Raw genomic sequence first — 25,570 nt, forward strand, 5'->3', positions numbered from 1 at the left:
AATTGTATTTTAAAAGAGAGACAACACCCTGATAGATTTTTTTTAAGAAATTGAGTAATTTTTAACATAGATTAATCACACGTTTTTGTGTTTAATTGGTTTTATAGCAGATTATATGTACCAGTAGTTTTTATAAATGGTTTTTTTTTGTAGTCATTATTAAGGTATTAGTTTGTGTTTTGGACTTTCTAAAGCTACTTTTGACACTTCTTAGATGGTAATTTATTGCGACCAACACTTAAAATAAATTTGCTTATTCACAGACCTAGTATTTGGCCATCAGGAGAGTAAATCATTGTGACCTTTTGGTGATTCACATAGATTTTTCCAACAGCACAATCCCAAAAAAGGAAAAAATATGTAGTGTATATACATTTTCTTTTGAAAAAAAGAACAAAAAAACTGTTCTTACTTTATTCAAGAGTGCAACAATTTAATTTAAAGAGAAGTAAAAACCAGTGATAACATTCATTAGGATTTTTTATTCACATATCTTGTACTGCTTTTAATTGTAGTTTCTTTGCAGTTGTCCACCCAAAAAAATGTTAATTTGTGCAATTAAAGATGAATTATCCTGCCGTTGGATTAAATGTTGCCTGTTTTTGCTTCAAAGGATGACAAAATACAGACTTTTTTTTTAAATCTCCCTTTTTAAATTCCTTTGCACGTTTTGTGATTTGCCTCCAATCCATGTGAATTTTAACATTCTATTGGTTTTGTTTAATGCAAATATCAGAGATTTCAACAAACAAATCCTAATTGCTCAAATGCCCTTTGAAATGCCTAACTGAAAAGTAATTGACATGCATTGGTGAAGCTTTGACGTTAATATTGTCAGTCTGTGCAGGCAAAAGAAAAAGCCCCGTCTTTTCTCCAAACTGTTCTTCAGTTCAAATTTTTTTGTAATCATGTTCTGCTTTTTAACTACTGCTGCAAAAGCTGCTGATGTCTGATGGGAATCTTCTCTTATAGTACTTGTTGATTAAAAAGAGCAAGATGTAAGGCTGACTTAAAAAAAAAAAAGATGAGACGATGGCTCTGCGCTGCTCTGAGCAGCAAGTTTTGATGAGCAGGAGCTCAGTATCAGGAGAAGGCCTGTTAATGCTTTACCAGCCAACAGACGGAGAGCGACAAAGGAGGCCAAGGCCCTTTGAAAGGCCACAGTGGAACCCCTCTTGCATGCCAAGCATTCCAGTGTGCTGTGTAAAGGTTGCGGCAGCACGGCACATCGAGCGGGCCTTCCTCATAAGAGCCACCTTAAAACACACAAAGACGGAGCTCCCGCCGCTTTTGTCTCATGTGCCTCAGCATCCACTGATCCTGAATGCTTTTTGTGTGAATTTCTTTGTTGTGATGTGCGCGGAGTGTCGAATTCCCTTCAAACTTTCTGGGTCTGTTCTGAAATTCACCCTGTTTCCTTATTTTTTAAACTAACTCTTGAATCTCCCAGCAGAGAGAGCACATTTTTTATCCAATTTTTTTTGCAAAGTCGTGTCTCTACTATATTTGAAATCACCCCCATGCCAGGTCACACAGTAATTACAGGTGCTTGTCGGGAGTGTTTTGAAAGGCTGCCAAATCTCTGTGCTCCATCACCTGCGAATACTGCCCTTCTCGTGACCCTGCAGCTTACAGAGAAGGAACTATGTTTGCACCCTTACATGTCAGACAAGTGTAAATTACACAAATCCATTTTAATGGAGATTTGGGTTTCCGTTTGTTCACGCTGATAAGACAAATGTTTTCTGCTGAGTTAATCGTCCGTGGCTAAACAAAGGTTAAAGCAACACCTTCACTGTTGATTTTTCTCAAAGGTTCCCCTCAAAACACTCCTAAAGGTTATGACAATTTCCATTCTCCTGCAGAAGGTGTTGATTTATTTTTAAACTAGAACTGCCTTCTGGAGGTTATGGTCTTTTTTTTTCTTCTACTAGCTGTAATGAGAAGTGTGAAGCTGCCGGAGGTGCTGTGTTCTCAAGTGGGCAGGTGCAGTCGGCCATGAAAATGCAAATATTGGCCTGCAAATAAGCAGGTGCAGCATACATGGATCAATTCACATGGTTTCGGTCACGTGGTCGACAGTCTTGGAGATACTCTCCTGCAAGTGTTTGGATAAATGGATGGATTGCAGGTGCCACGAGGAGCATTCAGGTCATTTATAATCTGTGGTCCACGAGTGGAAACAATGCCATTTAAATAACAAAAGGAATAAGAAAACTCCACTTTATCCTCTCATTTCACTTTAAAATTGTGCCTTTCTGGACCCCACATGTTGTAAATTCCCCATTGAAAGGATTTTTATTTTTACACCTAATTGGATCCCTTTAAAAATATTCCATGTTCTGCTGCATTTATTGTAACAATTCATTTTAATAACAAAATTTGATTTACATCATAATTTGTGGATGATGATGCAATTCATAGTTGATATTGTTTCATTTTGAACGATCCGAATCACTGACCTAAAGTCGATTAAGGACACCTTTAGCCAAAAATTCAACCAGTGTGACTCAGAGATAAATACTTGGTATTGAACCGTGCAAGTTTCCTGATTACTCATATTTCTTGCAAAATAATCAAGATTAAAATAAATATGTATACAAAAAAACAAGTAAACAATAATTAATTGCAAATCTATTCACAGTTTAGTGTTAGAAAGTTTAGCCCCCTGTTGTTTTTCCACATCAAAATAATTTGTTGATAATGGCATTTGGTTGTTTTTAAGTTATAGTGAAATAAATCTACCATGCCTCAATCCAGATGGTATGTTCCAATATAATTTATTTCATTTTGATTTCATAATGGTATAGGTCGATATCAAATCAAATCAATCTTTATTTATATAGCAATATTCATAGAAAAAAACTAAAAGTGCTTTACACTAAAGCAAAACAATATAAATAATAAACAATTACAAAAATTAAATAATTAAAGTCTTACTCCAATCGCATTTCTATCGGTTGTAAAATCGTCCTCTATAATTATGCCATTTGTAGGCAAAAGGAAAAAAATGTTGTTTTTGAGGACAATTTCTACAGAGTGACAGGAGTTCATCAGAAACTTACCTCTGAATTGTGGATGGGGCCATTGGTACGGAAGTAAGCCTCCGCTGATATCCCATTATCCCTATGTTTTCACTCTCTCCCACTAGCTTACAGCCCTTCACAACCCCAATCTAACATTACCAGAGCAATAAAAATGGTGAGCCATATTGGAGCTAATCCAGACATACAGTTTGGATTCAGATCAAAGCTCGGATGAGGAAAACGGAGATATACATGGATCTATTTGTCTGGAAGTGAATGCATTGGAATGGAGACTTTGGCCCCGCCCACGACAGTTTCAGCATCACAAATAGGAGGTTTTTCAAACAAGCTTCTCCCAATTCACCTCGATTTCAATACAACTCAGAAATGCAGTTTAGTATCCTCCATCATGAGAAAAATTCTACAAGATCATTAATAAAAAACGCAACTTTCATTGAACCGGGTCTTTAAAAACTTGCCTTTGACAGATTGATCTCGTTGGATCGTAACAATTCATCGATTAAGTTGATTAATTGTTACAGCCCAAGTTTATTGTTAAAATAAAGTGAAACAGAGCTGGAAGTTTCTGTTCTGTTGCAGAGAAGATGCAGCCTCTCTTGTGGATGATTCTTGTGTACACATCTGCATCATAAACTCTGATGAATAACGGGCTGTTAGATGAGGAACTGCATTTATGTCACATAAACGACCTTTGAATTGAGCGTATTTTGTTTTTGCAACAAGTGTACGCGTTCCCCTCCGCCCCGGTTTTCTGCGTCCTCTCCTCCGCTGCGCACCTGCACCCCCTCCCCTCCTCCGTTCCTCCCTCCCTCTCCAGTTCGGGGAGGATGCGCTGCAACAGCCTTGAAGCAGGACTGCACCATTCCCGCCGCCTCCGCCAGGGAGGCTGTAATCCGATCCTGCGTGGAGGAGCCGTCGTGCAGCCTCTGTGAAGAGGAAGAGGGCGATGCTCCGCGCTCTGACGCGCTCCGCATCCACTCCTCCCCCTTCGCTGCCGAGTGTCACCCTCTTCCTCTCATCTGCTCACTCCCTGCTCGGCGGCGCTTGAGCCTCCGGGATCGTCGCATCGCATTGTTTCAGCAGTCGACCAACACCCCCCTTCCTCCCCTCCTCGCGTGAAGTCGTCGTGATTTTTTTTTCCCTTTTCCCCAAATGCCTGTACCGTGGGAATCTACCGCCTGCGCGCCAGTCCGGTGACGTGCCCGAGCATGTCCACACCGCAGACGGCGTCGGATTTACCTGAAAGTACGCCGCTGTCCTCACACCGTCCGAGCCACCTCCGCGCGCGCACAGCCCCGGACTTCCCCGATTTCCACTGAACAGGGAGAAAAGGAAGATTTAAAAAAAAACCCACACCGGATTGCAAGGATGGGGTTCTACGGCACTTTAAAGATGATTTTCTACAAAGTGAGTAGGATTTCTGCATATGTGCCACCTCCGGCACATCCTTTACGTCCGTCATGATTGAAAGCTGGACGCGCTCCGTCGCCCACATCATCTTTGACGCGTCTCTGGCTGCAGATTGTGCGGCCAGTTTGGAGGATGAGCAGCAGACGCCTGCTTAATTGCCTGGGCCTTATTATAGCGTTAGTAAAAGCTTACATGTAGTAATTAAACATGAATTATTTCTTTATATATATATATATATATATATATATATATATATATATATATATATATATATATATAATATTATTTGGCACATTTCTTTATGTAGAATTTTCAGTCTGTGCCTGAAAATTTTCACTCAAGTGTTTCCTTTTTGCTCCGGCTGATGTTGCCTCCATCTGCCTCCTCTATAGACTTTAAATGAGGCAAAGTGAAGCATACAAACAGGCACTTTTCCCCTCTATTTGCAGATGTTTTAGCTGTACTTAACACAGCTGCGGTTATCCTTTTCCTGACTAAGGCGTCTACTCCGAATACATCCATGTGATCAGCCTGCCTCTGCCTGTTGGAGTGAAGCCTATTCCTTGACATTGTGCACTCGCCTCAGGCACCAGAGATAATGGGTCACTGTGTCAGACTGTGTGATTGAGAATCAACCCCAGGATGAATGGCATGTTCTGGATAGAGAAAAAAAATGAAAACAGGAGTATCTAATTATGAGGGATTTTTTCTTGGTTAATGATTAGCACAGGGTGTTTGTGGTTTATAGATCGAACGGTTTCCTATTTTCCATTCGTTTTATGAATTCTCCTGCAAAGCTCCAATATTTTATTTCTTACCCTTGGCAGGTAGTGACCTTTATTTAGAAATGAAACGGTTATTTTTTCGGGAGGATTCAAACGTCCTTTTCCTCTTTGATTGAAGTGGCTTCCCTGGACTCTGATCCGCACTGTTGAAAGTGTTCGGTTCAGAGGTTAAAGGTGTGTCTGTCACTCGTCACGATGTGTGTGTGTGTTGGGGGGCTTAAGTGACCCCTTGAAAGACTGTTTGAAAAATGAGATTTTTCAAGTGACTGCAAAATGCCGTAAACACATTACGCAAGAATTGATTGCTATCTTTAAAACACCATTAACCTGCTTCACATCCATCTGTCGTCCTTTTTTTTTGTCAGATAGTGGGGAGAAGCCTGGGGGGTAAGAGAAGACTCGCTGGTAGAGATTTGCAAACACTGCATCTGCATTCTCTGGTTACTTTTTCCCAGGCTGAAACATAATAAGAGGCTGGTTACACTCCTTATTATCATTATTTTGTTTTGTTTTAATTCCTTCATTTAGCTTGAAGTTTCTCTTTTCATCCACACTGAAAAGCCAACCATGACCCTCCTTTTCCTCTTTTTTTCTTTTGGAAACACTCACACACCCACTGCATGCATACACACACCCAGGCTCTCCTTGACTACTGAACTGCCTTTGCAGTGAGATCACTTCTTGAAGAAAAAGGTGGATGGGTTGAAGACCCGCACGTTGGAAACGTTACTTGTGCTGTATTGAAACAAGTCTGTAATAAGCTGAAAACAAATACTTTTGAGACATTGGTATTTATGTTGTTTTTATTGTTTCATTTGAGTTTTCTGAAATTTTCTCTCAAATAGCTTGTTTTTGTGACTCTCCCTCTGACTTGCTCAGATTTGACATTATTTGTACAATATTCAACATAGAATAGTTCCTTAAAATACATGACTTTAACACAAAAGTATGAACTGGGATGGATTTTCTGAATGAAAGCTGATGGTTTACCTCCCATGTAGTTTACTTACATGTTTCAATTAAATACAGTCTGGGAAATAAAATATTGTTAAAGACCCATTCCAATGAAAATTGCGTTTTGGGTGTTGTGAACATGTTAATTTTTCTCATTATGGAAGACATATGTAGATTAATGTAGCTTAAAATTTGCATTTCTGAGTATTTCTTTATTCAAATCATGAATCAGAAGCAGGCAAAAAAAGTTGTTTGAAATAGCTTATATTGGGGTTTTGACTTAGGTATAATCGGCAGGCTACAGTCTCTCTGCTCTGCTGGATATTTTGGAGTGCTCACCATGGACACATGTCTGGATATCTGCTATTTGTTATCGTGGACTGAATCTCTATTCATTAAATATTGACCAGGGTGTCCAGCATTGATTTCTAATTCCTGGATGCCTTTGCAGATATCCTGCTCATGATTCATCTCTTCTGAGCTCCCAAAGAAAAACAGAAAACCAAGAAGAAAAGATAGCTGAATTCCTCCATCATGACTTGCTGTTTTCATTCATTTGTGCCTATGTGGAGAAACCTCAGAGGACAAGCACACATATACACGTTTCCTAAATTATAGTGATAAACAAAAAAAGCTCACATCTTAAGATAGACGTGTAATCATGCCAGTGCAGAGCCAGACAGTATGGAGTCAAATGTCCAGTGTTGTTTTTTCTGAGCAGCTTATAAGGGTACAATAACATACTTGCTTCAAAAGGCCATTGTTTTCTTCAGAGGTTATTGTAAGTGGCATTGAAATCTAGTTTCTGCTCTTACTGTATTCCACCATGTTATTAAGCCACTAAACAATGAGTTTTTAGCACAGGATGTGCATACCAACATGGCAACCTGCCTTTCAGCTCTAAACAATACATTGCTGAGTGGTTTCACTTTTTTAAATTTTAACCTGGAACAGTTTGGAGTGTAAGGGTCAGTTGATTGATTTGGCAATTGATAAAAGGACAAGTCATAGATAAACAATGTCACATGTTCCTTAGATCAATCTAATTCAGGCTTGTTTGTTGCCCATTTATGTGTTACAATTTAGTTTTGGGTCAATGATGACAAAAACTGACACTTTGTGATTCCAAACTGTAATATTTTAGCACAAATAGGAAGTGAAATGGGTGCATAACACAAAGTATTACTTAGTCATCCAAATTAGTAGATTTTTTTTTCACACTTTAGCTGACCGTTTTTAAGACTATTTTAATTAGAACTGTTCCTTTGGTTGTGACGGAAGCTTTAAGTCTAGCTTTCCCCATTGAGTGTTGTTTTTCTGGCGAGACATTAAAAGCTGCTGTTCACCTATTCCGCTGCCTTGTTTGTTCCGTCGGAGCTTGGCCAGGATGTGGCCGTTGCTTCCATGTGTAGAGCAGTCTTGCCAGAGACATGCGTTGGATGAAGCAAATTACCATGCCCAGGCTTTTAGGGACACTCTTTTGTAGGCACAGCAGGGTATGTGGTAATAGGGACTGGGCCATGTGTACACATCAAGGTAATGGAGATTATAAAAGAGCAGAGTTGCTAGTTTGTCTGTGAAGTTTCTGTATGAATCAGACTGCTTAGAAATGTACCCAGTGAAAGTATTTTTTGTTTGTTTTTATGAGTAAAGAAAGAGTTTGGATGGGATTGTGAAGGAAGCAACTGGTGATGCTCTTGTTGTACTCCTGTCAAAATCATCATTAATGGAATACCAGTCACCATTTGTCTTTCATTATGGATATATATATATATTTTTATATAAATCTAGTTGATTTTTTTGAAAGTTCACTTGTTTGTATTGAGAAAACTGACATTTATCTTTGAATTGGCTGCATTTCAGACTTTGTCAGCTAAATCTTGAACTCGTAAAGTCAATAAAAAAATCTTTTTGACTTATTTACGTAAAAAAAAAAGTTTTTAATTGGTTTTGATTTAGTATAAAAATGAGCAACAGGAGATTTTTAAAAAAATATTTTTTAAATATATATCTTTTTCTTTTCAGATGAAGAGAAAGTTGGACCATGGCCCCGAGGTCCGACCTTTCCCTTCAGGAAAAAAGCCCTACAAAGGCCCGGAATATTCCAGGTATCGTCTGAGATTTTTCTATGTTTCTACAATGAGACACATCTTTTTCTTTAAAACGGAAACGGCTTTTCAATCAAATCCTTTAGTTGCTGCTGCTGCTCCATCCTGCCTTTTGTTCCCCCATCTGCCACATATATACTAATTGCGCTTGACATGAAAAGACATCACAAGTGTCACATGACGTAAACAGATCCTGCATGTGTCCTCCAACAGTTAGGTGTTTCATGCTCTATTGTATGCAGCCTTGAGTCCCAAATGTTTTTCCCTGAGCTGAATCTTTAATGCACGTCTTCGTATGTGCGTACATTAAAATTTTAGTTCAAGGGCGCCACTTAAAGCTAAACGTTGCCATGTAACTGGCGCCTTCTCGGTTTCCTCTTCCATTAAAAATGAATCAATAAAGAAATGGACCTCAAACTTCCATTTTTGCTGTCAGCGCGCTGAATCTGAAGGATAGACGATGTCTACTGAATGCTTTGTCCTGCCTTTTCAGAAATAGTGAAGCAAAAGAATATTATTCTTATGTTGCCAGGGTAACAACATTTAAGGTCAAATCAGTGTCGATCTAAAATTCAACAAGTTAGCTGTATTTCTTTAAACATTTTTTTTCCTTGAATACACTTCTATCTCATCTGTCTTTATTGTCTGATATGGTTCCTTGTGCCTTCATGTTTAAATCAGTGTTTTTGAGTTGTTTTGCTTTGCTATGAATTACAGCCCAACAGGAATTGTCCCGTGTCCAGCCACACCCACCACATTTGGCCACATCAGAACAGCCAATAGTCAGGGGCAACAGAGACGGCGAATCACCTCAATCCAACCCCCCACGGGGCTCCATGAATGGCTCCGAACTTTTCAAGTGAGTTCAAACACATTCATTATTCTCAATGGTTTTAGATCCAGCTACTGTTTCTCTAGTCTTACTGGATAATGCTCTCTTTTTAATTACTTACCATAAAGCATTTTTTTCACTGTTGTTTTTTAAGTCCTCTAAAATGAAGCAATGCCACAAAGAATGTAAGGTTGACCACCATGATTAAGTTTAGGATTGGATCTTGTGCTTTAACTTGAATTTTAGTGCCTTATTTCTGATATCGTCTTAATGTTTTTTAATGAGATGTCTACATTTACTTACATGTAGTTGTTGTTGGTTTTATCACATCATAGGATTTTTTTCATTTCCTGTTTGATCTGAAATGTGAGTTTAGATGGTTTTTGCGTAAAACTGGCAGAGGTAAACATCATGTCTGCATTCAGTACATTCCCCGCTCCAGTCCAAGCTTGCATGTTGTTTCTGGAAAAGAGACAAACAGAACCACTGAAGGTCTTGCTGTTCCTGTTTAGGCAGTATTTGTCTCTTTGTAGCTTTCATATTGAGGACACTTCTGATGGGGGAAATGCTGCTGTGCGTTTGTGCAACTCTTTAAGAGACTGTTTTCCATTTCTCCTGATTTGAGAAAAAATACAAATAATGGTTGAAAGAGGATTGTAAAAGGCTGTGCTTTTTCCAGAGGATGCAATGAATATTTTGAAGGTTTATATCTTTCTAGCATGCTGATGAATCCAATTTTTAGGAAAAATCAATTGCACAAAGGCAGGACTAGGAAGACTTCCTGCACAGTTTTTAAATCACTGTGTTGAGCAAAAAATGACAGATGTTTGTTTGCTTTGCCATCAGATTTGGAATCTGAGATTTAGCGAAATTCAGTTTGCTCTCACAGACTTGCTTGAGGGCAGAAAGTTGAAGACATCAAATAAGTAGATGTTGTTTTTTCCCTCTGTTGGGAAGGTTTCCGAACCTCCTGGTTATCCTAACAAACAGCACCTTTGGCTAAGCCCTTTAGCTGCCAAATTATAGGTGGAGTGCCAGATTTTCCAGCCTGCGCCTCAACCTGTAATCATTATTCAGGGCTCTGTAGGGCAAAGCAGCTGCAGCTGTTGGTTTTAACATGCAGCCCAAGTGCAATTCAGCAGCAACTGTTTAACAAGTCAAAGTTGAAGCTGGAGGAGATTACATGGTTCTGTGAATTTATTTGATTGAAGCTGCTTCCTGATGGTTAACTTTTCCACTGATGGCTTCTGTTAAGATGCAGGAGCCTCGAGCCACTCTGCTGCCGTGGAAACCAAGTAGGGGGCATTATTGTGCAAGTCACACTTGCACGAGGCAAGATGCCTTTAAGGTGCTCCTGTTGAATATGGCAACATGCAGTAATAGTTATAGCTTGAAACTATCTTTATTAATTTTATATCTACAATGTTAGATTATCTTGTTTAAAAAAAGAGAGATGAATGTGCAGCCAATGATGAGGCAGTGGTGTACCTTTGACAGCAAAATGACTGCATGGTCTTTTAGAGTAAATACATTTTTGCAGATACGCTCACAGAAACATGTTTCAAAACTACCCCAAACTACATTAAAATATGAATTGACTGTTTTTCAAACATTTCTTTTTCCTGTCTTGTGTGCATTGCAGAGCTGGACCGGTCCAGAGAAGCTTCTGGCACTGGATGAGTTGATTGACAGCTGCGAGCCCACACAAGTCAAGCATATGATGCAGGTGATAGAGCCTCAGTTTCAGCGAGACTTTATCTCTCTGCTTCCCAAAGAGGTGAGACCTTTTACAGCTTTTTTTCTCTGCTTCCTCAACAGAAAATATATCTGACCTTTCATGTGTCTGTTTTCAGAGTCCATCATAATGCTCGCTCTTAGCTTTTGATCTGCGTAATAGTGGTTGTGTTCACATATGGACAGTGGTCACCCCCTTTACCTCTGCTGGAAATGAGATTGAATGTGGCTCCAAAGTCATTTTTAAAGGCACATTCATTCATAGATGCTTTTAGAATTGAAATAATGCAATTTATCAAATTAAAAAAAAGTTGTTACAGAATTTAAAAACACTTTCTTGATGAAAGTAATTTCGAGACTTTTGGAAAAACTTTTCCTCAGAACCTGAGAGAAAAACCTTGAACTATAAACAAACAGCAGAAAACTAAACTATTAAACAATTAAACAACTTCAAAGATACTCTAAACTGGTATTAAAGTAAGAACACGTTTTGAGCATAAGTCAACTGTGTGAAAATAAGTGCTGTACTCTTTCCAAAGTCGAACTGGGTAGTTCATAGAAAATAACCAATTTTTTTGAGTTGCTAAAAAAGAAGCCTCTTGTGAATTATTTCTGCTTTACTTCAAATTTGTAATGAATTCTGCTGAAGTTAAGTTTAGGTTTTCTGCTACTTGTTTCTGTAGAAATGAACTGAAGACACTTCCTCACTGAAGCCGTGTGTAGAACTAAGGAAATGTGTATGATAGCATCCAACTAACAGGCAAAAGTATTTGATTTAAATCTGGAATCATGGAGAGTTTCTGTAATCTTTAATTTTTAGCCATTTGTTTCACCATTAGAAGCATAAACATATTTACTTTTTCAAGTTTTCAATTGTTTTTCTTCATTCTGATCTCATCTTGCCACTATTGTCTTGTGTGTGTAAGCTCATAAATATGGTGCAACAGTGGAATTACAATTTGGGAAAAATATTTTTTGTAGTAAGTGTACAAAAAAGGTAAAGTTTTTTGGGTTGAGCACAAAAGCCAGTGACTCACATTTTGTATGTTTTCTTTTTTTTTCAATGTTTAGTAAAAAACACGTATTTTCTTCTCTCCAGACAAAAGTATTGATTCAGCTCAGCACCAACAGTTTTGTTTTTTATGGATTTTTCATCTTTAATTTGATTACGTTACATAAAGTCATTTTTTCCAGTGCCGTGCACAGTTAAAATGTTGTCAAACAGCAGGATATGGATGTACATTATCATTAACCCCCCCACGTTTCCTGTCTGTTTGAAGCTTGCCTTGTATGTGCTGTCATTCCTGGAACCGAAAGACCTCCTTCAGGCCGCACAGACGTGTCGCTACTGGCGCATCCTAGCAGAAGACAACTTACTGTGGAGGGAAAAATGCAGAGAAGAGGGTACGTTTCTTTTAATGCCTTCTAACAGTTTTTCAGCTTTTACTGTTTCGTAGTAAAAGCAGCTCCTACTTTGAAATGCTTTGTTAAGCTTAAAGTGACTCCTAAAGAAGAAAATGGAATCTGCCTTTATTGGGAAATAAACTGTGTCAATCGAATCAGTTTTTCTTTTTACAGGTATTGACGAGCCTCTGCCCCCAAAGAAAAGGGGAAATGTCAAGGCTGGCTTCACCCATAGCCCTTGGAAGAGTGCCTACATCAGGCAGCACAGAATAGACACTAACTGGAGGAGAGGAGACCTCAAATCCCCCAAGGTAGTTTCATTTATTTATTCAATTATTTTATTTTCTTTAGGTATCTTCTCCTCAATATTACCTTTGGTTCAAATGTAAATTCCCCACAGCAAAGTGGCTCTTAAAGTCTCTGGATGGCATGGAGTCACAGAAAGCTTAATGAAAGTGTATGAAATGGAAAACTCACTAAACGTAATGCAGAAGGACAGCTTTTTTTGTGTGTTTTCTTTTTACACTTTTTATTAATATTTCACCTGAGCAGAATAAGTCATGACTAGTATATTTGCATGTTTTTTGGCAAAAAGCTTAGTTCATCAAAGCCTTAAAGTCATCATTACTTAATAATCTTCCTCTTTTGAGGAGCTCAAATGCTATTTGGGTTTCAGGTTGATAGATTTCTACAATTTTGAAGGTGTCTTATAGAATGTACTGTGAAAGTAAGATAAATAACAATCTGTGTGTTTTAATTTGTGTCAGCTTCCTTTTGTTAGTGTTGAAAGATCAAAATTTTAATGATTTTTACTTTTTATTCTACCAGTTGCATCAACTTAAGATTATTTTTTCATGCTTCCCACTAATGTTTCTAACGGTTTCCTTGACCGTCAAACCTTCTTGGACTAAAAGACTAAATCTTAAACCACATTGGGTGGAATAATTAATAGGGGTGTAAGAAAATATCGACTGAGTGAAATATCGCGATTCTTTATTTGGTAATAAAATGCCGTCAAGGTGATATTTAATTATTTATTTCTGAGCTTCACATGTGTTGTTATTACACAGTGAAATGAGACATGTACATTCACTTTTAACAAAGGATGAGTAGTGAACCGAAAAGCTGTGGCAAGTTAGTAATGGTAACGTATAAAAAAGTGGATTTAGATGCTTTGTGGCACTGCACATGCACCCCTCAGAGCTACAATTATATATGTAAAAAAGGTGTTTTAATATTCAGATAAAAAGTTTTCTAAGTCACAAAAAAAGGGAAAACACTGTCTTTGGATATATCGTGATATGTATCGAATGTACCATGTGTATTGTGAAATGTATCGGTTCATTTAAACTTAGTAATAAGGGCTTGTTACCAGTTAGTGGACCACACTATAGATGCTCGGTGTACTTTCAACACTGGCTGCCATTTTTCTCTTTAGCTCATTTTCACTTTGATGTGAGAAGCCTCATCGCTGTATCTGCTCATGTCATTTGAGTTGCCATGCCTCATCCACCTCCCCTAATATCCTATTTTTCTCGCATCCCTCTTTGCCTTTCCTATCTCAAGGTGCTGAAAGGACACGATGACCATGTGATTACCTGCCTTCAGTTCTGCGGCAACCGCATCGTCAGTGGCTCTGATGACAACACGCTGAAAGTCTGGTCAGCTGTTACAGGAAAGGTAAGCCTGACAACTTTTCTCCTCTTTCTTTTTATTTATTTATCTCACTATCTTTTGTTTCAGCATTTTAGGCGTAGTCTGGTGCACTCACTTTCCTGCTCTATGGCCTAATACTTTGTTTTTCTTTCTATAATTCTTGTTTAATTCTTTTTTCTATGTGAAGAAACTCTTAGTTTTTTAGTTTTCAAGTTTTAAATTACTTGAGATAACAACAAATACAAAAAAATGAAATGCTTTTTGCATTCATCATGTTTTAGAGTAAGATAAATGTATTTTTAAGGGAAAAGTAACCACTTTGATTAAGTCATTATTTAAAAAAGACAATACTAAAAATTCAAAGCTCTGTGTTGAAAATTAGCACATTATTTTCCCCTACTGAAAAAAATACAGGATAAAAAACAGCCAGTATTAATACTTAAATGAAACTAATTATTACAAAAAAAAAAAAAAATCAAGCATCCCCTCAGAGCAGCATTACAGTGTGGTGGGAGCTTTTAGTTCAGCCTTGGTTTGAGGCCCTCAAGGAGGGAAATAAGAGATCATCAGTTCAAAGGCGGAGGCACGACTTAAACTGTGTTATGCTGATTTTTATTCATCGTAGCTACACAAATTGATTTATAACCAAGCAGCTTTAATAGGAAAATCTTAATTACTGTTATGATCTAAGCACACGTCAGATTTCTACCCATCTGCACGTTTAGAGGAATAAATATCTGAAATTCCTAATAAACTTGGTTAGAATAATATAAATTAAATTCACCTCATCCCAATTACCATATTTTTAGACTAAGTGGCTCCGTAGTATAAGTAGTGGACGGCAAACAATGCATAATAAAGAAGAAAATATAATATATAAGTCGAGCTTTTGTGAGAAATTAATTTAACAAAAATGGGAACAAGAGCAAATATTTTATCTTTAAAAGCAAATCATAACCTCCTCCCCACACATAACCTCCCTCCTATAACCGTATTTAGCTTCATGAAACACTGGAAGATTTTAATAAATATCTAGTTTATTATCGTAACATGCGAACTATTACTCAGATTGATGTACCATAAAGATCGTGCTAGTAGCAAGTCTATTTACATCACTTTAAATCACTAAATCCATTGAATTCTTCATCCTCTGTGTCGCTTTGGATCAACTCCATTGAGGCTAGCTTAAAACAGAGAAACACTTTTTCTTCTATAGCTAAAATACTGGTACACACGCCTACAGTGTCCTGTAGTGGTTAGTAGTGAAAAATAATTCACTTTTTATTTGTTAAGTATGAGTATAAGTCACATCCCCAGAAAAGAATAAAAAAAAAAAACTACTTGTATTCCACAAATACGGTATGTAAAACACAGAAAATGTTCATTTATTTTATGGACTTGTGGTTCATCTTGATTCAAATAGTTGTTCTTTGTTTATGCGTTTTTCGACCCTTTATGACAAAGTTTTCACACTTTTCTGTGTGAAAATTTAAGTAAGACCCAGTTAGTTTAAACTTTAAGTATTTTGTGTTGTCATCCATAAAACCTCAGATTTGATTAGTTTGATGTTTTTGACCTCTTAACTCATTTTGTTGTTTATACTTAATAAAATACAGCACTCAATGACCAAAATCCCATTTTTCACAAGCTTTTGAACTTTCTTTTAAACATACCAAACCAGAAAATGGGTTTCTTAACTGTAGAAAGCCTCCATTGCTGTCAATTCCAAGATTTTCTGATCTGAGCTGATCCTGACCAGTTTATTCAGCAGATTTTGAAGCTTAGGTTGTCTCCAACAGATGAATATTTAGATGACACGTTTAGTTTTAGCCACGCTGGCTCCACGCTGGTGGCAGTTGTCTGTGATGAGTCATATCTCATGCAGATTTGGCTTATTTTAGCCTGAACCCACCTGTGCTCAGGCAGATGTCACAGACACATTGCATTTTGTATGTGGATTTTACAATGCTTATCTCCCAGAATGGTTTGTTTGCATTAGGTATGAGGAAGGGGATGAGCCCACATCTGTTTGCATGGCTGCTTTAGTCAGAGCTCACGTCCTCTGTGCGGATTACACGCCTTTTGTTTCCTTAGCTCTCGACACTTGAGAGAAGCCTTACTGGAGAGGAACAGCCAATTAAGTCAAGTCAAGCATTAAGGCAAAGTATCTGTTGATCCCAAGAAAAGTAAAGTGAAAACTCAAGCTTTCACCTGCAAAAAGCATTTAGGGTTTACACTTGGAAAAAGAGAAAAGGACAGTATAAACTTTTTTAGAATCCTTCTATTTCATTAAGACACTCAGAAGTTGGTCTGAAGCTAGATACACATTGGGAATTTGACTCACGTTCAAGAATGCGCTCTTGAATCTGCATTTAGCCCTTGGTGTTCAAGGAGGGAGGGGCTTCTTCTTCTTCTTTTACTACTGTTTACTAGAGTTTGTCTGCCACCTGCAATTGGACGAGGTTTGGTGCAAAATGTTGAAGTGGTGCACATATTTTAAAATCTTTAAATCTTCCCCCAAGCTTTTTCTTTCACAGCTCTATTCTGAAATATGAAAGACTTTGTATCATATAAGTCAGACTGGGCACAAATGGCAAAATAATATTTCCGTTTGCATGATCAATTTGCAAACGGTTGCCACATCTGTGAATAAAAAGGGACGCCACCATATGTCACTACCAAATGCGAGTCCCTGATTGGTCAAAGTTTGACTTTGTGTAACTGGTGTTGTGTGCAGAGCCAGACAACGGTTGTAAAAACTTTAATTGAAACGTGAATGTTGGAGTTTTGAAAGCGGATTGCTAAAACGCACATTCACACAGATACATGGACTTTTTATTGGAAGTTCCTGCTTGATTGAGCGTTAAATGCCCATGCATTGTTGTCATAAAAACCTGTGTAGCTACATGTGAACGCAGAGGTCTGAAATGCACGTTTCCATACTTCAACAGAAGTAGCCGCTTGAATGTGCGTTGCCAGAAGAGGTCAGATCATAGCTTTATGGAAATACTGGTGCTTCCTTTTTTATTCGAAATATTCTCAGGTTGGTTATGTCGGTAAATTCTGTGTCAGATATCGGGTTGGCAGATTCATCAACATTTTTTCTCCCAGATTTATTTTGAGCTCACAATAGCCTCCATTAATAAATCCTCTATTGTAAAACTTTTATTTATTAGGGTATGCTAATCTGTTACAACCACAAGGTATTCTGTAATGTTTCATCTGTAATGCCAGTTTTGTCTCGACTCTGATTCATCTCGTTGGATAAAACTGTGAATGAATTCATGCTGCGAGGCAATAAAGGAATTATTATGGGATTTTATGTAAATGCATCCCACAACTGTAAAATCTGGGCCACAACCTTAATGATCAGTTAAATCTATTAGCGTTTGTTTATCGTTAGCGTTGCTCCATGTAAACTCAAAACCTGCAGAATATCAGGTGCATTTTTTTTAAATATAGATTTGTTGTAATATTCACAAACTCTGAGGGTTAAAACATGCAGTTGAGATGCATTTTTAATGGTTTTTTTTTTGTCTTTTTGCACTCATTCAGCCTCCTCCGAAGCTGTCACTCTCACATCCAGACGCACAAACAGCCGATCAGATGTCAGTGTTTCAGAGGTGGCTGGTTCCTGTTTAACAAAGCCGTGCGTGTCCTTGGTGGTGCCTGTCAGAGGCAGTCTCAGCTGTCACGCAGATTTAAGATGGCAGACCTGCAGGCTGACGGCCAATCCAGGAAGAGCTGTCCTCTGCTGGAGGCTGCAGCTGCATCAATATGAGCTTTATCCTCTTCATCGACAAGCGCCGTGTCGGTGAAGTTTTTCGTACAACACAAGTGTTTATAGCGCCTGAAACTGCTGAAGGAATAATAGTTATGTGCTTTAACAAAATCCCTCATGACCTCAAGACCACTAAGAAATTTGTATCTGCTTTTCCTCCAATCTTTTGTGTTTCAACCTGTTGTGTATAGATAAGCCCGCGACTGCTGTAATCCCATAATTATGCGGTGTCAGCCCATAATTGTTGGATGGTTTTACCTGTTTAACCTTTGAAAAGCATGAGCTCAGTACACAAGTAGCTGCAGTGACCCCCATTTTCTAATATTCCCACCAGGTCAAGAGCTACGAGTGTGTGTGTGTTTTTTCTTTTCTTTTTTTTAGGACAAAGGAAAAATGTTCCTTACCATTTCCACCATCCATCTCAGAGGCTACTAAACTCCAGAGAAAAGGTTTTATTTAATTGTAAAGTAATAGGCTTTCAGTGGTTGACTAAAGGCGTATTTATCTCCCCTCACTTTCAGAGATAACTTGTTTTTCTGTTGTTTGTGTGGATGGATGTTTTGTTTTTTCTCTCTGGGATCCAGCAAGCTTTTAAGCACACTCTTTCTGTAGGAAAAAAAAATGTTTTACTTTTTTCAATCAAAACCAAGAAAATTGTAGGCGTGCATCACACATTAGTTTGTTTGTTGTCCTAAATGCAAATTAAAATGGGCTTTCACTCAGTGTAAGTAATTGTTACTCCTTAAAAATGTTATTTTTCTAATTTCCCCATGATAAAAGAGGAGAGCTTGAAGTTATAGTTGGAAATGAGCTTCAATTTGACCAAAAGGATGCAGTTTTGGCACCAGCTGCTCATCATCTTCCTCTGGATTTAATAAAGCCCCTCCGCCCCCTTTCTCCCCCTAACCATTTACTGATCAGTTGCTTATCAGCAGCAGGCAGGGGTCACATGTTGTACACTCTGCGACACGCTTCACTCTGAACCTTTCACCACTATTTACTCTCCTCCCCCTCCAGAGGATTTCAATTTAATGCATTCAGCGTAATTAAATCGAGTCACAAGTGGGACAAACTGTGGACGCACCAAATCAATTGATCAGAACGATTTCCATAACCGCCAAGAATCAATAGTTAATCTGCCACCACTAATGAGGATGAATGGACGCAGTATATTGAGAGCCGTCATCAACTCTTTTTTACAGAAAAAAAGAAGGAAACAGTCGCTTTTCCAACAGATAAGTAGAAGCAATTATAAAAGCGGGTGGCGAGCTCCGAGAGATATTTAGCTGCAGTACTTTCACAGCATGCCGGAGCTTTCCCATTCAAGAAAAGGTCACTTCATTTCACTTTCCTTTTTTTTTCTCCATACGCTTGAAGACAGCATGAGGTCATGCTGCAATGAAATCCCAGAAGAGGTTTTAAACTCTTAAACTGATGATTTATACATTTTTATTCTTCAAAAGTGCTCTTAAGCATTTCTTTCTCCTTGATTGAAAGTAACAAACATGTGGATTGCCTTTTCTTCCTGTTGCAGTGTCTACGGACGTTGGTGGGCCACACGGGTGGAGTGTGGTCGTCTCAAATGCGAGAGAACATTATCATCAGCGGCTCCACTGATCGCACACTCAAGGTCTGGAACGCCGAGACGGGAGAATGTATCCACACCCTCTACGGGCATACCTCAACTGTGCGCTGCATGCACCTACACGAGAAAAGGTATGGAGCGCTTACTAAAAGGTAAAATCACACTTTGGAAAAAAAAAAAAAAATCTCCATCTGATGAGTTTTTTTTTCTCTTTTAAATCACTAGTTAAAAGTTAAAAATATAAACCGAACTATTTTCTAAAATATTCACAAAGAATATAAAAAAAAAAATCGATCCAAAATGGGTGGGTTTTTATTTTATAATTGTTTGTGTATTATACATGCAGCCAGAACAAATAGAACTAACTACAACATCAAGCTAATTTTCGCATAATGCCTTCCTCCTTTCTATTAAAAAAACCTCCAAAAATTAGTGTGTAAACTCAACAAAACTTCCACTTTCTGTGAGTGAAGTATTAAAGCATGAAGCACTGTTTTGTTCTCTTTGATTCATAACAGTTGACTTAATCAGCCAAAAAGAGCAACCGCAGCACTAAAAGAGCAGAGTATTTGTGGAAGTGAGCATGCGGTTTCATAGTGATTAAATAGACCCTGTTAACCGTCTTGAACTGAACTGCTGCTCACTCATTCACTTACTATCACACTCCAGAGACTCCAAGTGCTCTTTTCGCCTTAGGGCCCACCAAGGTTTTTGTGTAGCATGTGATTACTCACTCAGCAGAAAGGCTGTGAGCTGCAGACACTGAATAACACGTTGATGATTTCCATCTTTGCAGTGCTGGAAGGCATGTATTAAATAAAGAGTGTGAGCTGAGCGGCGCTACAGTATACATGTTTTCCCGAGTTGTCTGTAACAGAGATAAAGCCGTACTATGGAAACTTGTGTACTTCAGTGGGAAGTGACTCACCAAAAGTCACAGACAGGCGGGATTATTTTACCTCAAACCCTTTTTTACAAAAGCTGATATTTCTAAACATACTCATGCAGAAAAAACCTCGATAGAGGGAGTTTCCTTTACTGTCATCTATTTTTCCATTAAGTTGGCTTGAGCCTTAAAGCCTGCTCTCAGCTTTGGGAGGAGATCTTTTACACTTGAGCTTGAACATGAATGAGATCCAGCACAAGATCGCTCTCACACATGCCTTACATTATAGAAGTGCAACTGTTACTGCATTAATGATCAGTTGTATAATCTTAACTTTTTCTTTTTTGGGTAAAATGACTAACTGGGGAAAAAAATCATGTACTTTTTTGTGTGCTTGATCTGTCTTTGTTCTCAATTTTGAGGAAGCCTTACGATGGAGTGATCAATATTGCAATGACGATATGACTTGCGATACTTGAAAAGCAAAATAAAAATCCACTATTACATCATTTACATTTAACTACAATTGTTTTATTTTAATAAAAGTCAATAATGCTTAAATTATACTCCAATTGACCCACAGGAGGCGGGTCTCTAACATAAAAGGGGTCGATCCGATTGGTCAAAAGGGCCTCTCTTAATTTGTCAAATACTTTAAGCTGCCATAAGATTGTTTTATTTATTAATATTTAATGTAACTATTAATTCATGCCATCTTTTGTGATACGTGTATTGCTCAGGCTGATATCGCGATGACGATAAATTAGCGATTTATTTTATTTATTTTTGGCTCATCACTGTGTTCTTGTGTCCTCTCAGGGTGGTTAGTGGCTCTCGGGATGCTACTCTTCGAGTCTGGGACATCGAGACGGGTCAATGTTTACACGTCCTGATGGGCCACGTGGCGGCGGTCCGCTGCGTCCAGTACGACGGGCGGCGGGTAGTCAGCGGCGCCTACGACTTCATGGTCAAAGTGTGGGACCCGGAAACAGAGACGTGTCTCCACACGCTGCAGGGTCACACCAACAGAGTGTATTCCTTACAGGTGAGTCAGTGCTGGAAAGTTACAATTAAAAGGAAGCTGTACCTGTGGAACAGCTGGTGAACCTGTCTGATGGCTGGTATTAGTGTGGAGCTGTCTAAACGGCTGCAGACTGATCTGAACTGAAATGAGCACATGTCCACCTGCTGCTCATACGGTGGTTTTGACGTTATAGTAATCTGTGTTGCTGAATGTAAAGCTGGCAAATGTACTTTTTTATGCATGTTTTATGATGTTGGAGCTTAATAGAAGCCTGTTGATATTTTGGTCTTAATTTGTTAATGTCTATTTTCCATTTAACCAGTTAAAAGGTGACAGCTGCAGTGAAGTGGTGGTTAAAGCTCGGTCTCTCTGTCTGTAGTTTGACGGGATCCACGTGGTGAGCGGATCACTAGACACGTCTATAAGGGTCTGGGACGTGGAGACGGGCAACTGCATCCACACGCTAACAGGCCACCAATCCCTCACCAGCGGCATGGAGCTCAAAGACAACATTCTGGTCTCAGGCAACGCAGACTCCACCGTCAAAATCTGGGATATCAAGACAGGCCAGTGCCTGCAAACGCTCCAAGGTGAGTGCAGGGCTGCTGATGGCAAAGCTGGAATTGTTTTTAGGCTTCAGGTTTAAGCTACTAGTGCAAATGTGGAAGTTTGCACAAACGCAGTTGAAAACTAGCCTTTCAAACATTTATTTTAATTTGAAAATGTATCATTAAAAAGAATTGAAGTCGTTTATTTAGATTGTCAAGAACTTTTTGTGGATTTGACGCTGCTTTTTCATTTTAAACCCTCACCAAACACTCAGCAGCTGGTATTTTGTTGTTGTTGTGTGTGTTTGTTGGTCCTGATTACACCATCATTGGCATTGTCGTCTTTGATCGCTTGTTCTCCATTAGCAGAGCTTACCGTCTCCCAGGAAGCTGGAAATTATTTGGAGAGCAGGAGTGGCAGTCTGTGGCGAGCCCACCCCCTAAATTTCCTCATTAGACACTGCAGTCTCAGTATGCTAGCTCTTCCTCACGCAGCAACATGATGAGCAGCTGAACAAAAGGATGTCCCAGTGAGAGCCTGACGTGAGGGAGGGGGGACAAAACAAGGGAGATGACGAGTGTCTTCCTCTGAGCAGTCAAAGAAACGGGCCGACAAACTTTGTAGGTCATAGAATTGGGTCAGCGGACAGTTTCTGCCGTTCATTAGTGTTTTATTAAACTATTCTCCAACAACAGGGACATTATTATCTGAGCAAACTATAGGTAGGACAGGAGTAGGGGGCTTTAGAATGTAGAGTGTGACAGCAAACATATGATTTATTAAAGGACTGGGTATAAAATAATTTTACGCCACTTTATTAAACACACAAAAATAATTTTCTTTGATTTATTTGAACAAAAAAGCTGCTTTCAGGTGGTTTTTAATGCATTTTGCACTGATATATATACATTCCTAACAAAAAGTGTTGCAAAACGACTGCTTTTCTGTGCTTCAAAATCCCCTGGAAATAATCTCGTAAACGGTTGAAGAGTAACAGTATTGAAAGAATGAAAACACTGGAGCTAAAGCTCTTGTGTTACAGGGTTAAACATGTCTGCCATTACCTCTTGAGAGCAGTCTGCTTTCCAAAACTTGATTTCACGGTTCCTTGTTTCTTATCGAGTTAGATTTCAAATGTAGACCCTCGTTGCTAGTTTAGGTGTCTGTTCGGTTTTGCTTAGTTGGAAACACATGGTGGATATGCAATACCGGTACAGGAGCTCACAGATCTGCAGGTTGTGCAGCTCCTCTGATCCATTTCAACAAGTCCTGAAACGTAAAAGTCGGGTTAAACGGTGAGTTTGGCCTGCAGAGGAACTCAACAGCTGTGTGAGCTGTGTGTGCGCTGCACAGAAGTGAGAAATGTTCTTAAATTGAATGTGTTTATCACACTCCCCTTCAGGCTTCTGTTTGTTCAAGTCCCTGCTGTTCTGCAGCACTCCCTACCTGTTGGTTTTAATGGAAACATGGATGAGAAATCAAGCTGAGGAGTCTAAAAAAAATACCTCAAAGAAGTTCTTGGAAACATTTTATTTTGAAAGGACTTTTTTTATTTTTTGTGTTTTTGACTGTTTATTTATTTATTTTTTTCCCCAGGTCCCCACAAGCACCAGAGTGCCGTGACATGCCTCCAGTTCAACAAGAACTTTGTCATCACCAGCTCAGACGACGGCACAGTGAAACTCTGGGACCTGAAGACGGGAGAGTTCATACGGAACCTGGTGACTCTGGAAAGCGGCGGCAGCGGCGGCGTGGTGTGGCGCATCCGCGCCTCCAACACGAAGCTGGTGTGTGCGGTCGGCAGCCGCAACGGCACAGAGGAAACCAAGCTGCTGGTGCTGGACTTTGGAGTGGACATGAAATGAGAGCTGGGGGAGGGGGGCGGGACACGTTTGAAGGACGAAGAGAGCAGACTGCAGAGATGAAGGAACAGAGCGCGAGTGATGAGGCGCCTGGAAACCAGAGGGCCGACACCCAGAAACTCTTCACCCAAAACTCGCACGATCTGCTGGCACGGTCGCAAACAGCCGGCTGTCCCGTCCTCCTCCTGTCATCACTCGCATCCCACCTTTCTGGGGTCAACCGTTACTGACGAAGACGCGCCTGCTTATACCCTTCTCACCCGTCGGCGGGTGGCGCGGCGGCTGGAAACACCGCTTCAGGGCACAAGCAAGTCCGTCCCTGGTTTTGCTGAAGAAGAGGGAGGAACGACGATCGAACTCTTCGGAAGTGACTCTCCGCCTCTCCGGGTCAGGGTCAGCTTCGCAGAGACTTGGTGTTGCTAAAATCTCGACAGACGTTGAGATGTACAGAGAGATATTATTTTTTAAGAAAAAGTTCCCGACACACCCCCTTCTTAACAGTGGCACCCCACAGACACGCACACTTCAAAAGCAGAAAAGCGTTCAGCGCATAGGTAAAGATTTGAGGAAGGTGGGAGATGTTTGAGGGGAATTTCCACACTCAGTTACTCCTAAAGTGCTGCTTGATCTAGTGGATTGAAAGGAAGTGTTAGGAGCATTTATTTTCTTCACTCCATTTCCGTTCCTGTTGTTCTCCACTCGGTTCCTATAGTTTTATTTTGTTTCTCAAACACAACTGTGAATTTCAATAACTTTTATCACATGAAAGGGGTTTTCGTTTTCTCTTCTTTGTGCAAATCTCAGTATTAGAAGTGACCCTTTTCTCTCTTTTTTTTTCTGAATTGTTCGTTTCTCCAAACCCACAAACGTGGGTTTGGAGCTCTTTCTCCACTTTCGGCATCATCGCTGTCTGGAGGTTTTCGGAGTCCGGCTCTGGTGGTTTTCCTCAGCTGCGGCGAGAGCGCTGTTTGTTAAAATTCCCCCTCCTACCTTCAGCCCCATCCCCTCGACTGCTTTTCCCCGAGTGGCCAAACTGTATTTATGCTGCTAAAGGAGTGGAAAAAGAGAGGAACTTTTACTTGCTGTGGCGTTTTAGTCCCAGGCGAAATTCCAAATTGAACTCTGTATGTTTTGACTTCAAGAAACAGAAAAAAAAAATCCAACTTTTTTTTCTTTCCTTTTTTCTTTTCTTTTCTTTTTTTTTTGCCACTGAAACTTGAGCCAAAACGTGCCTCTACGAGGCTGAGAGGGGGGAGACGGTCTGACGAGTATCTGTTAGATCGCCTGCCGCTGGGAAGCGAGGGGATGAACACTGTTGGCATGCGTGTGCGAGTGCATGAGTGCGTGTGTTGACGTGTTAATGGGCAACTTGTAAACACATTCCTTGGGACAAAGCTTTTTTTAGCCTGTTCTGTAGGGAAATGTACAAAAATGCTGTGTGTACTGTTGGAAAAACAAAAAAAAACAAGGAAAAAAAGAAATCAAACTAGCAGATGTGTCGATTTTTAACAGGTGAATGAAAGATCTGTCCGTATCCATGTGTGGTTGTTCCATTCAAAGATGTCTGAAGCGACAGAGGAGACGAGCGTCAGCTGACAGGTCGAGCTGCCGAGAGTCTTAGTGTTACACGTGTTGCAGGTGAAAACTCCAGGTGGCTGCGACCTTGTGTCAGTGATAGCTGGGGGAGAAGTTTTTTTTAAAAAACGCAAAGGAACAGAAACGTTGTAGCCAAACAAAAACCGTCTCAATCTCCAAGAGTCACAACTCAAGCTGAACTGTGAAAGTGGTATAACACTGTATATTAAAAAAGAAAAAACAATCTCGCTCTATCTCCTCTTGTTTTCTCTGTTTTAATTTATAATCTGGTTTATGAAATCAGATTTGTTGCAGGTGTTTTACTTTGTTCAGTTCATGTAAACTGCCTGGCAAAAAAAAAAGAAAAAAAAAGAAGAG

At 39.4% G+C, this 25,570-nt stretch overlaps 1 protein-coding gene across 6 annotated transcripts in view; it reads left to right on the top strand.

Moving 5' to 3' along the window:
* fbxw7 (F-box and WD repeat domain containing 7) overlaps positions 1 to 25,570 on the top strand; it is a 77,503-nt gene that overhangs the window by 51,697 nt on the left and 236 nt on the right. For 2 of the 6 annotated variants that reach the window (XM_024259620.2, XM_024259623.2), the window contains 10 exons: positions 8,222 to 8,304; positions 9,022 to 9,163; positions 10,779 to 10,913; positions 12,151 to 12,274; positions 12,434 to 12,585; positions 13,841 to 13,954; positions 19,246 to 19,427; positions 21,002 to 21,227; positions 21,586 to 21,796; positions 23,352 to 25,570. The exon at positions 23,352 to 25,570 is cut by the window's right edge and continues 236 nt beyond it. In XM_024259620.2, the coding sequence (XP_024115388.1) occupies positions 8,222 to 8,304; positions 9,022 to 9,163; positions 10,779 to 10,913; positions 12,151 to 12,274; positions 12,434 to 12,585; positions 13,841 to 13,954; positions 19,246 to 19,427; positions 21,002 to 21,227; positions 21,586 to 21,796; positions 23,352 to 23,620 (1,638 nt within the window). In that variant the 3' untranslated portion in view covers positions 23,621 to 25,570. Of the gene's footprint in view, positions 1 to 3,962; positions 4,455 to 8,221; positions 8,305 to 9,021; positions 9,164 to 10,778; positions 10,914 to 12,150; positions 12,275 to 12,433; positions 12,586 to 13,840; positions 13,955 to 19,245; positions 19,428 to 21,001; positions 21,228 to 21,585; positions 21,797 to 23,351 lie in introns of those variants that run through there. The other 4 variants (XM_024259621.2, XM_024259624.2, XM_024259625.2 and 1 more) reach the window with 3 other exon arrangements.

The sequence above is a fragment of the Oryzias melastigma genome, linkage group LG1 (genome assembly GCF_002922805.2).
Source record: "Oryzias melastigma strain HK-1 linkage group LG1, ASM292280v2, whole genome shotgun sequence".
Lineage (NCBI taxonomy): Eukaryota > Metazoa > Chordata > Actinopteri > Beloniformes > Adrianichthyidae > Oryzias > Oryzias melastigma.